This window comes from Dicentrarchus labrax, unplaced genomic scaffold (genome assembly GCF_905237075.1).
Source record: "Dicentrarchus labrax unplaced genomic scaffold, dlabrax2021, whole genome shotgun sequence".
In the NCBI taxonomy this organism is placed as follows: Eukaryota; Metazoa; Chordata; class Actinopteri; family Moronidae; genus Dicentrarchus; species Dicentrarchus labrax.
This window is the reverse complement of record NW_026136717.1, coordinates 5748883-5760251: the sequence shown is the minus strand read 5'-3', so window position 1 is coordinate 5760251 and position 11369 is coordinate 5748883. Positions and strand designations below refer to the sequence as shown.

The window sequence follows — 11369 nt, the reverse complement described above, 5'->3', positions numbered from 1 at the left end:
CCTTAAAAAGTGTGTTCCCTGTTCCAAGTGCAATAGTTATATCCAATTGTTCTGATGAAGGATGTATGCAATCAAGAAATATAATTATCTACTTCACTTATGTTGTTATAATAAAACATAACAGTTTGTGCAGAATTTTGTGTTTTTTTTTTTTTTTTTTCAATTGCTGTTGGGGGGGGCCTCGAAGGGGGTCCCGCCCAGGGTGTCATTCAAGATAGAACCGCCACTGACTCAAACGATTTATCTGACGCTCAATTAGACATGACAATGAGGTTAAGCTCTCGGGAAGCTTTTAAATCAGGAGAGACTTCGTTAAGAATGAACAATATTTTTTGGTATATGCACCATAAAAATTTGAAATATAAATACTTTTTGCCAATTAGACCTCATCCTGACATTATTATATTTTGAGGGGGTAACAAAGCATTGTGTGGTAACGGAAACCCCCCTGATGAAGTCTAGACAGGTGGTGGTGGAACTCACAGGTTCTATTTACCCAGAAATCCAGAGTTTTTTGAGCGGCAGAGGTCAAAAAAATAAAAAGGGCACCTTTATGTAGAAAGTTATAATGCATTTATGGTGAAACAGCTCAGTCAGGGTTATACTGTCATACTGTTACCAAAGTAAAATTAAAAGAGGGTTACTATTGACCATAATTTATTTAACTGTGTCCATGTTTGATGACTTGACAGAGGAGCTGAGAGCACTTGGGAAACTCCAAACAGTGCTGCTCTGCTAGTTACTGTTGGCTGCCTTTCAGTCATTGCTCTTGGACCTGTTGACCTCTACCCATACTGTTTACTTTGTATGTCTTTTTGTGCTGCAGGCTTTGTGGTTTTAGGCAGGATGTAGGGGTGTTTGCACTTTCATAGACAATAGATGCTCCTTAAGAGAAATACCAAACATTTTAACCAGAAAGTTAGACTGCACGCTGCTACTGCTGTGTGAATGTGTGTGAAAGGGTGAATGTGGCATGTAGTGTAAAAGCGGTTTGAGTGGTTGGAAGACTAGAAAGGCACTATACAAGTACAGGTCCATTTACCATTTACCATTTACAATTACTTTAAAAAATTCAAAATTTAAAAATATTCAAAGAACTATACAGAAATAATATCTCACAAGTACATTTTGATTGATTAAAGAAGTATTCAATTGTTTGTATGTATGTTTGATTATGTTCATTTATTGTCAGAACTTTGAGAAGCTCCAATTACACTCAGTCATTTTTCTCTGGAGTATTGCATGGGGAAAATTATTTATTAATATATTGTCACCGAATGATGAACTGCTCAATGTCATAAAAATAGGGCAAATGTTTTGTTAAATGATGACTACATTGGAAAAATAATCTTTGCCATGCTATATACTCAACAGTTATGTTTTTAGCATGTTAATCTTCTCGACATATTAAGCAGAAATGAGTGCCACTGTGTGCTGTTACTGGAGTCTATACTAGTAGATACAGATCATTTATTTTTTTATCGATTCAAAATCTTACACCAACATGAATAACCGTTATATTATCTATATACCTCTCACCATGTGATTCTATTTTAGGTACCAAATAACACTGTAGGTGGTTGTAAACATGTGATCATGTTTCCTATACAGGACATACAGTGTCACTTCAGGCTGGCCAATCAAACACAGTCTGGTCTGTGAAAAGTGGAGAGAGCCTTTTGATGTGTTTCATTCAACACGGAACTTTGAACATGATGACATCTCCAGTGTTTGCATGCTATCTCACATGTCTGCTCTTAGGGAGAATGGGTAAGTTGTGTTTTTTGTGGTTCCAACTCAAATAGAATTTGGTCACTGCTCATACAAAGGTTTCACATATGTTTATTTGTACTGAGGAAGAATGAATTTGCTTTTTCTCTCATTCCACATTAGCTCAGACAACTGAAGTGAAATTGTCGTCGTCCGTGCGCCAAGAGAGTGGCTTAGTATCGGCTAGTGTTGGTCAAAGCTTGACTTTACGGTGTTTCTATGAACATGATGATTCAACAAGGATTTTCTGGTACAAGCAAAGTCTGGGACAGCAGCCAAGACTCATCTCTACCCTATATGTGTTCAATAAAAATGGAACTTTTCATGATGAATACAAGAACAATCCACGCTTCACACTGGATACTGACATCACTGGTAAAAATCACTTGACGATAACAGATCTCCACCCTTCAGACTCAGCTACTTACTACTGTGCAGGAAGGAAGTTATTAACTGTTGAATTTGCAGCAGGAATTTTTGTCAGCATAAAGGGTTCAGGTCTGAACATCCCAGCTTCGGTCCATCAGTCAGCATCTGAGAGCATCCAGCCAGGAGGCTCTGTGACTCTGAACTGTACAGTACACACTGGGACCTGTGATGGAGAACACAGTGTTTACTGGTTCAAAACCTCTGAAGAATCTCATCCAGGACTCATTTACACCCATGGAGGCAGGAATGATCAGTGTGAGAGGAAACCCAACAACCAAACACACACCTGTGTCTACAACTTGCCAATGCAGAGCCTGGATCTTTCTCATGCTGGGACCTACTACTGTGCTGTTGTCTCATGTGGACACATACTGTTTGGAGATGGGACCAAGCTGGACTTTGAAGGTAAGTGACTTACTACTTTCTAGTAGAGGTTATTTCATCTTAAAAATACATTATAAGTGCCCAATCAAAATACAGAGAACACACTGAAAGCTCTGTTTACGACGACTATCTCTACAGATGAGGTGAACTCTCCTGTCTTGGTGTATTTCTTGAGTGGAGCTTTGGCATTCACCACCATCCTGGTTGCTTTACTGGCTTTCTCAGTATTCAAGCTAATCAAGAGATACAACTGCCAATGTACAGGTAACGTTTACCATTTGTATCCCACAGTTTGTATTCACTAAATGTAACTGGTAAATAAAACAAAATTTTCTGTTTCACAATCAGAGTCTCAAGCAAGATGTTCAGCTCCCTCCACAGCAAATTCAGAGGTAAATTTAAAGTGTGTAGATTGACTGGTGAATTACCATTCAGACAGTTTTATTTCATAACAATTACTCGCAGATTATTTATTTAAATTTCTGTCAGGAATCCTGTTGTAATCTGCTTTTTTCATACTATGTTACCAGGATCACCAAGATACAGACAACCTCCATTATGCTGCTTTAAGTGTCAACCTGCCCAACAGATCAAGAAGACAGAGGAACAGCACCAATAATGAATGTGTGTACTCCAGTGTGAAGCAGTAGAACTGCATGTTACATTTGCACAGTGTGAGTAAGATGGACAGTTGTTACAATCTATTTGAACATGTACTGTACATTTACATAGATTTACAAATAAATATGTATTTATGTGTTTCTCTTGGTCTGAGATGTGCAGTTTCAAATATGAATATACACCATTTCCAATATCCAGTCACCATGACTTCTGTAAATCATAGTGTCCAATTTCACTTGTCATTGCAATGATTTATATAACAACAACTAGCGTCATGAATAAAATGAAAGTGGAAGAAAAAGTGTGGTCTATCAATCTGTCAGAGTAATCTTTAGCGGTCTCGAGGCGGGTAGATCGGACAGAGCTGTGTTTAAAAAAAAAAAAGAAAAATGTCTGGCAGAACACTTTGTGCTACTAGGCTCAGTTTGGCTAGTATCACAAAGTGTTCCACCTGGATGTGACACAGGACTCCTGGTGTTATAGTGCCACACAGGTGACTAAGTGTTTAGTCTGAAAGGCTTCGGTTTTCTTCCACATTTTAAATAATTATAATCAAATCCAATCAAAAAAACAAAAAACAAATATAAATATGTATTGGGGGTGGGTGCTGTCTTTTAGTGTCATTTGGGCTCTGCGCAAGCACCTCACCTTTTAGTCGCCTGCTGCAGAGTCCTGTCATTGGCCGTGCAGGACGTATTTTTTATTTGGAACAAACAGACAACTTAATAGATATTATTCTGGGGGAAATCCCCAATAGACCCGACACAGGAAACCTATACAGAATACCCTGAATCGCAGCCATGAAGCAAATTACCAAGAACTGGCTATCCATCAGTGCAAAGATGGAAAGTAACAATAAAGGAAATCTCAGTGATGAAGTATAAAAGACTGTGACGAGGCCATGAATTAGGAATATAGAATAAATTTGTAAAATGTATTTTCACACACAAAGAGGAAGATGTCTATGTGTGTATATGTATGTATGTATATATATATGTATGTATGTATGTATCTATGTATATATATAATCTAATTTTATATATATACATACATGTCTTTGTTAAATGTGCTTACTCAAATTGGACAATTTCCTTTTTTTAAATGTTGTTGTTAGACTCTGTTGGTGGCACTTGGTGTAATTTTATGCAATAAAAGTATAAAAAAAAATAAAGGTTGCAACAATGGTTTACATAATATCCCAGTGGAGAAACAAGATTATTTTCCTTATTTTAAGAGTAAGACCAGTGTGTGCGCATTAGATCCGGGAGGGCACACTGGAAGCACAGGAATGTTTCAGATAGAGTTGCCTAGAGCAACAATGATGGTTTTGGTTGCTTCAATGGATTCCTCAACAATAAGAGAAATGTAGACTATCCTCATCCTAATCCTTCAAATTTAAACTGAAATATGTTGCAACTTCAATTTGGGAATAATTTTTGTTAAAAAAAAGATACTCATTTTGGTTTTTGGTTCCACAATTTGAATATTAGTTTGATGTTTGTTGGTTGTTGTTCTCTGACAGAACATTTACAGTTATGGTGTTGATGTCCCATAGTTCTACATTCTGTACACTGTGAACTTGAGGTTCAGGTGTAGATTCTCACTCAGTTGGTATCTGAATGCTCGGCTATCCAAACCCTCTGAAAGACATATTGGTTCACCGTGTTCAACAAACCTGTTTACTTCCTTACTTTACTGTTTTTCTCTTGTTTGAAACTTCACGTCTCTTAATATGGACACTCACTTCATTTTTGAACAAGTTCAAAAACTGAGACCGTCCTCTATCTCTGAAGAAGAGCGACATTGCTACCAGGCAGAGGTCAGTTACTGTTAATGTAAAGGTGCACTGTTCATATTTATGATACACTGTATAATTTAGTGCTTCTGTGAGCTGGTTCAAACTGTGCTGTACTGAATCTGTGCTGCAGAAAATGATGCTGAAGCAGTTAATGCTCATGAAGCAGCAGGATAAAGTTCCTGATTATTTATATGTCATATGACACATGAAGATGTGGCTGCTGACAGGAAGAAGCTTCCTGGAGGAGTGAGTCAAACTGATCACTGATTGGACTCATACAATGATGAGAAAAACTGTCATATTACGTTCAAGCTTTTTACAAATGTTTAAAAGTTGTAGACATTAGATAACACAGTCGTTTTATTTTTATATGGATATGGAAGATGAACTGCAGACAGCTGCATTCAGCCAGGATCATATTTAGCTCAGCACCTCAAAGATCAACTTCTGGAAGGGGCTAGAGGTCTTTTTATCTGAGGAGCTGGAAGAGGGACTTCTGGAGAAAAGGGAGGCTTTTCCAGGAGTCTCTCTGGATGAGGAGGTGGCTACTATGCAAAATCATGTGACGAAGGACGCATATTTGGTCAGACTGGAGACTAATGTGATTGTGGATGATCAGCTGGAGGTCCTGCATCTGGAGAAAGTGAAGGCTTCTGAGACACAGGAATCCCTGGTTTAGGACTGTGGTGTTGAGGAGTGGGTGTCTTTTTCTGTGGTGTCTGGAAAATGGCGACATGCTGCTTTTGTATTTCCAGCGAGGACGAAATCACAGGAAAAATTATCTTTCAATAATATTGTTAAACGTGTTAAATAAATCATGAAAATTAAAATTAATATTTTTTTATTTATTTATTGTTCATGTACTGTTTTTCCGTAGGTGTGAATTTCAGTAATATTCAAGAAATCCATTAAGTGTGCTAAAGGAGTGCCTTTAAAATGCTGAAAACAAGTTCAAGTTTACTCAAACGGAAAAAATCAATTAATATTAACATTCCAAAAACCTATGGAATATTCCCAATATACATAAAACATATATAAACAGTTGGTGGATTAAACAGTATTTTAATCAGGTAAAATTGCAATGAAATGGAGAAAATATAAATCTTTCAAAATAATATCCTGTCAGTGAGCATTTATCCTTCATCATCCTCATTTATACTGGAGGTGCAACTAAAAATTTAGCTGACTGTACTGGACAAAAGCTGTATTCATTTTATATTTTATATTTTTAATACATTTTGGCTCTGTGTTGTTGTCAGCAAAAGACTTCTCTGATTTAACAGCCGGTTTTAATAGAAACTAATTAAAATATAAATTACCATAAGAGTATCACTAGAAGATGGCTTTTACTTCTGCTAAGCTGAGCCAAACTCATCAGTGCAGCCCTGACCAGGCTATGCATGCATAAGTAACCACACTGCTGAACAATACTGTGCTGGAAGGCAGAGAGAAAACTCATCATCTGTTTGGTTTGCTCTCTAAGTTATTATGTGAAGTTTTAAAAACCTCATGCAGTCCAGTGCCGACAGAAAGGTTTTGACCCTATGCAAAGTACCCTGTACAATGCTGATATACACACATAACATGCCTTATTCCATAATCACTAACCAAGCGCTCCCTTCCAATCTGGCGATCTATTGAAACTGCACAATTTCCCAGCTCTCCCTCTGCTCTGTCAATGCTGCTGTTGCCCTGCATCTGTATTGCTGCTGCTGCTACTCTGTAAGCTATTGCTGCCTGCTGCGCTGTAAACCCCACCACCACCCAACATCCACCTGTAGGCTCCGACTGGGGGTTAAGGTATTTGCTCATCACTCCCCAATATCTCTATGTAAACATATCTGCGGGGAGTGATGAGGTCGGAGCCTAGACGCCAAAATCTAAATATGCTATACTGCTTAATAAACATTCCAAACGTGAGTTGGCTGACTGAACTTATTTCTGAGAGGTGGGTGCCCCTCTGCTACTGGTATTTAGTTAGTCTGCCAAAAAAAACCTGAATCCTATTCATACATTGCTGCTGGATCTGATAATGATTTCCAGTTGTGAGGAAAACTTGGTGACATTGTGATGTTCAAAAAAAAAATTAATATTTATCTTTTCTGTTTTTGAAGCATTTTACAAAATCTTCAATTTGAACCTGAGATGTGTATTTGGTCTTTATCATTATTTAGCCCTAGCTTAGCGTAAAGACTGGAGAAAGGGGAGGGGGCTGTCTGGCATATTCAATAATACACCATCACCTCTAAAGCTAGTACATCTTATCCTGTTTGTTCAATCTGTGCACAAACAGAAATGTAAGGAATAACCTTTTGTGGTTTTGGAGTAACTCGGAATGGCGATTTTGTCACAAGCAGTTTACGCATTGTACAGCACCTGACTCTGCACAGAACCAGTTACAACTAAGCTTTTTAACCAGGAAATAAAGGCTATATACGTTTTAAATAAACTTTATTTTACTGGTTACTGCTGAGAAGCTATTATGTTCTTCATTTACTCACTGCAGAGTTTCAGAAGAACAAACCTTGACACCACAGGTAGCAGTGAGCATGTGATCATGTTTCCTATACAGGACCTACAGTGTCACTTCAGGCTGGCCAATCAAACACAGTCTGGTCTGTGAAAAGTGGAGAGAGCCTTTTGATGTGTTTCATTCAACACGGAACTTTGAACATGATGACATCTCCAGTGTTTGCATGCTATCTCACATGTCTGCTCTTAGGGAGAATGGGTAAGTTGTGTTTTTTGTGGTTCCAACTCAAATAGAATTTGGTCACTGCTCATACAAAGGTTTCACATATGTTTATTTGTACTGAGGAAGAATGAATTTGCTTTTTCTCTCATTCCACATTAGCTCAGACAACTGAAGTGAAATTGTCGTCGTCCGTGCGCCAAGAGAGTGGCTTAGTATCGGCTAGTGTTGGTCAAAGCTTGACTTTACGGTGTTTCTATGAACATGATGATTCAACAAGGATTTTCTGGTACAAGCAAAGTCTGGGACAGCAGCCAAGACTCATCTCTACCCTATATGTGTTCAATAAAAATGGAACTTTTCATGATGAATACAAGAACAATCCACGCTTCACACTGGATACTGACATCACTGGTCAAAATCACTTGACGATAACAGATCTCCACCCTTCAGACTCAGCTACTTACTACTGTGCAGGAAGGAAGTTATTAACTGTTGAATTTGCAGCAGGAATTTTTGTCAGCATAAAGGGTTCAGGTCTGAACATCCCAGCTTCGGTCCATCAGTCAGCATCTGAGAGCATCCAGCCAGGAGGCTCTGTGACTCTGAACTGTACAGTACACACTGGGACCTGTGATGGAGAACACAGTGTTTACTGGTTCAAAACCTCTGAAGAATCTCATCCAGGACTCATTTACACCCATGGAGGCAGTAATGATCAGTGTGAGAGGAAACCCAACAACCAAACACACACCTGTGTCTACAACTTGCCAATGCAGAGCCTGGATCTTTCTCATGTTGGGACCTACTACTGTGCTGTTGTCTCATGTGGACACATACTGTTTGGAAATGGGACCAAGCTGGACTTTGAAGGTAAGTGACTTCCTAGTAGAGGTTATTTCATCTTAAAAATACATTATAAGTGCCCAATCAAAATACAGAGAACACACTGAAAGCTCTGTTTACGACAACTATCTCTACAGATGAGGTGAACTCTCCTGTCTTGGTGTATTTCTTGAGTGGTACTTCGGCATTCACCACCATCCTGACTGTTTTTCTGGCTTTCTCAATGTGCATGATGAACAACAGAAACAGCTGCCATTGTACAGGTAACTGGTGCTGTTAACATATATATTGTATATTAAGTGAATATGACATTGTAAAGCTTTCATTTTGCCTTTCAGAGTCTCGAGGAAGATTTTCAGCTCCCTTCTTAACCAATGTAGAGGTATTTTCTGTTTAGATGTTAAAATGTGTTACCATTCAAACATTTTTAAGCAGTAAAATGTTTGTGGTTTTATTTCTGTTATGGACAATTTCGTGTTTTTCTCTGTGTCATTTCCAGGGTTACCAAGGTGCAGACAAAGAGGACAAGGTCAACAGACGAGGAGGACAGAGAGACGACACCTGGAGTGAATGTGTGTACTTCACTGTTAAGTAGTCGGACATGTTTCCTCCTTGTCTCTATGTGACACAACATGATTCATACTGATTCATTTTAAAGTGTAATATGGCTTTTGTGAACATGATTTCAGCTAAATATGATGGCTGTAAAATAAAGCACTGCTTTCCAATAAACTAATTAAACAAGCTTTTACAAAGACAATACATGAAAGTGTAATGATTTCCACGCCTCTGTGCCAGTAGGTAGCAAAACACTTCCTCAGTGGTTTCTGAACACTGCAACTATAACAAGTGTCATTCACACAGAAATAGCTGCAGCTTGCAGAAGCTCTCGTATGTAAAGACATTAAACACAGGCCACAGGTGTGAGCATCTTTTCACAGTTTCCATGTGGTTAGCAGTCAAAAGACAGTTGTCTTGTTGAGTGCGTACCTGTGTACATGACTGCATGCGTTCATGTGTGTGTGCCCCCAACGTATTTTATTTTAACTAATACACTAATATGACATAACCAGGCATACTTTATATCAAAAACACACAAGACTAGAAATATGTTCCTTGTTAGACAGTAAAGAAACACAGTTATACACTAATTGAACAGCATACACTGTGCTGTAATTAGAAACCACATACAATGCCATTTTAGAACAGGGTGTTGCATCATCCTTATTAGACTTAAAGGGTAATTTGCAACACATTACATAGAATTGCACCGTAAACTTTATTAACCTTATTAGACTTCAGACTTCACAAAAGAAGATATCACATTATCTTCAGCAAATTATCCACAAAGATTGTCTAATAAAGGCAGGAAATAAAGATGTTTTCACTTCAGTATACAGTACAGTTTGGTTGTAATGTGTTGCAAATTACCCTCTATAAATGTCAAATAAGGATCTAATGAATATGCAATGCCCTGGCAGCTTCCATTGCCTCTTATGGAGGTTGGATAGTGGTGGCATTAATCAACTGGTCTGATGTCTTAACTGGTATGAGAGTAGAGCGTCCAGGGCATTACTAGCTCCAGACTCCAGGATAACATCCAGGCTACGAGGGATGTGTGAAGTAGCAACCAGTTTTCTCACTATAATAATAATAATAATACATTTTATTTGTAAGCGCTTTTCTGAATACTCGAAGACACTTTACATAAAAAACAACACAAAAGCAGCAAAAACAACCTCAAATAGTAAAAATACTAAAAACACATCAGACTAAGCTAAACTTTAAAAGCAATTTTAAAAAGGTGAGTTTTTGTCAGAGATTTGAACGCTGGAAGGTCGGTGCAGTCACAGATTTATTTGGGAAGAGAGTTCCAGAGGGAGGGGGCAGCTACAGAGAAGGCTCTGTCAACCCAGGTTCGGTGCTTGGTCCTGGGTGGTGGAGTCAGGAGGTTTGCATCGGATGAGCGGAGGCTACGGGATGGGTTGTGGCGGTGGAGCAGGTCAGTGAGGTAGGAAGGGGCCTGGTTATGGAGGGCTTTGTGTGTGAGAAGGAGGATTTTGAATTGAATTTGTTGTGGGACCGGGAGCCAGTGGAGGTTCTGGAGGAGAGGGGTAATGTGGTCACGGGTGCGGGTGTGGGTGAGCAGACAGACATCTCACTGTTATAAAGGGTATGCCTGATATAATACAGCATGATTGCAGCCTGTGTTGTCTAATTAAATTACCACAGGCCCAGACTGGTAGCATCACATGTCTGGTAGTAAGGGTAGTAGCATTAGATTTGATTTCTAATTAGACTATGATCTTGTAAAATGGTGTATAATTATGTATCATGATCTCCTATGTGGTTATTAACTACAGTATAACTTGTTATAATAGTGTCTAAGTATGGTATAGTTTGGATCTAATACGGCATTACATAAGGTTTGTTTTATCTAATTTGATACAAAGTACGGGTTGTTACATCTTATTAGTGTAAATAAAATTTAAAAAAGCTACATTGACAAGTATGCATCAGTTCAGTAATTTACACATGGAACACGTGAGATAAGAAGGGAGAGGGAGAGAGAGCAGATAGAATGTCAGACTAACAACCCGCTTAAACGCAAGTGACACAACATTTACTGTGGTTAATATATATATTTTTAATTACCGGCAGTTCAATAAAAGCCTACCGAAAAACTGTGGGGGCTGCTGCCACATCCTGTGACAATCACAGCACAACAATCAAGTGTTTCAGTGGAATTAGGTCACTTTTCTTCCATGACGCACATGTTGCACTGAGCTTCATCACAGAACACAGGCCACACCTTTGATTCTCAGTGTA

At 38.6% G+C, this 11369-nt stretch overlaps 1 protein-coding gene across 5 annotated transcripts; it reads left to right on the top strand.

The window, feature by feature from the left end:
- The first annotated feature begins 1644 nt into the window (after positions 1-1644).
- Positions 1645-9300, top strand: LOC127349540 (immunoglobulin kappa light chain-like). Of its 5 annotated transcripts, XM_051375387.1 has the most exons (6): positions 1658-1770; positions 1894-2485; positions 8449-8567; positions 8678-8803; positions 8879-8922; positions 9040-9300. In XM_051375387.1, the coding sequence occupies exons 1-6, from the start codon at positions 1683-1685 to the stop codon at positions 9133-9135; spliced, it is 1065 nt and encodes a 354-aa protein (XP_051231347.1). In that variant the 5' UTR covers positions 1658-1682; the 3' UTR covers positions 9136-9300. The 5 variants fall into 5 exon arrangements, with proteins under 5 accessions (XP_051231349.1, XP_051231345.1, XP_051231347.1 ...); XM_051375389.1 differs by lacking the exons at positions 8449-8567; positions 8678-8803; positions 8879-8922; positions 9040-9300 and adding exons at positions 2722-2847; positions 2932-2975; positions 3114-4168 and having other exon boundaries at positions 1645-1770; positions 1894-2604; XM_051375385.1 differs by lacking the exon at positions 8449-8567 and having other exon boundaries at positions 1655-1770; positions 1894-2604.
- The last annotated feature ends 2069 nt before the right edge of the window (positions 9301-11369 follow it).

Coding starts and splice junctions, on each gene's coding strand:
- LOC127349540 (XM_051375389.1), top strand. CDS start 1,683: ATGTGTTTCATTCAACACGGAACTTTGAACATGATGACATCTCCAGTG. Junction 1,771..1,893: donor TCTGCTCTTAGGGAGAATGG/GTAAGTTGTGTT, acceptor ATTCCACATTAG/CTCAGACAACTGAAGTGAAA. Junction 2,605..2,721: donor GACCAAGCTGGACTTTGAAG/GTAAGTGACTTA, acceptor CTATCTCTACAG/ATGAGGTGAACTCTCCTGTC.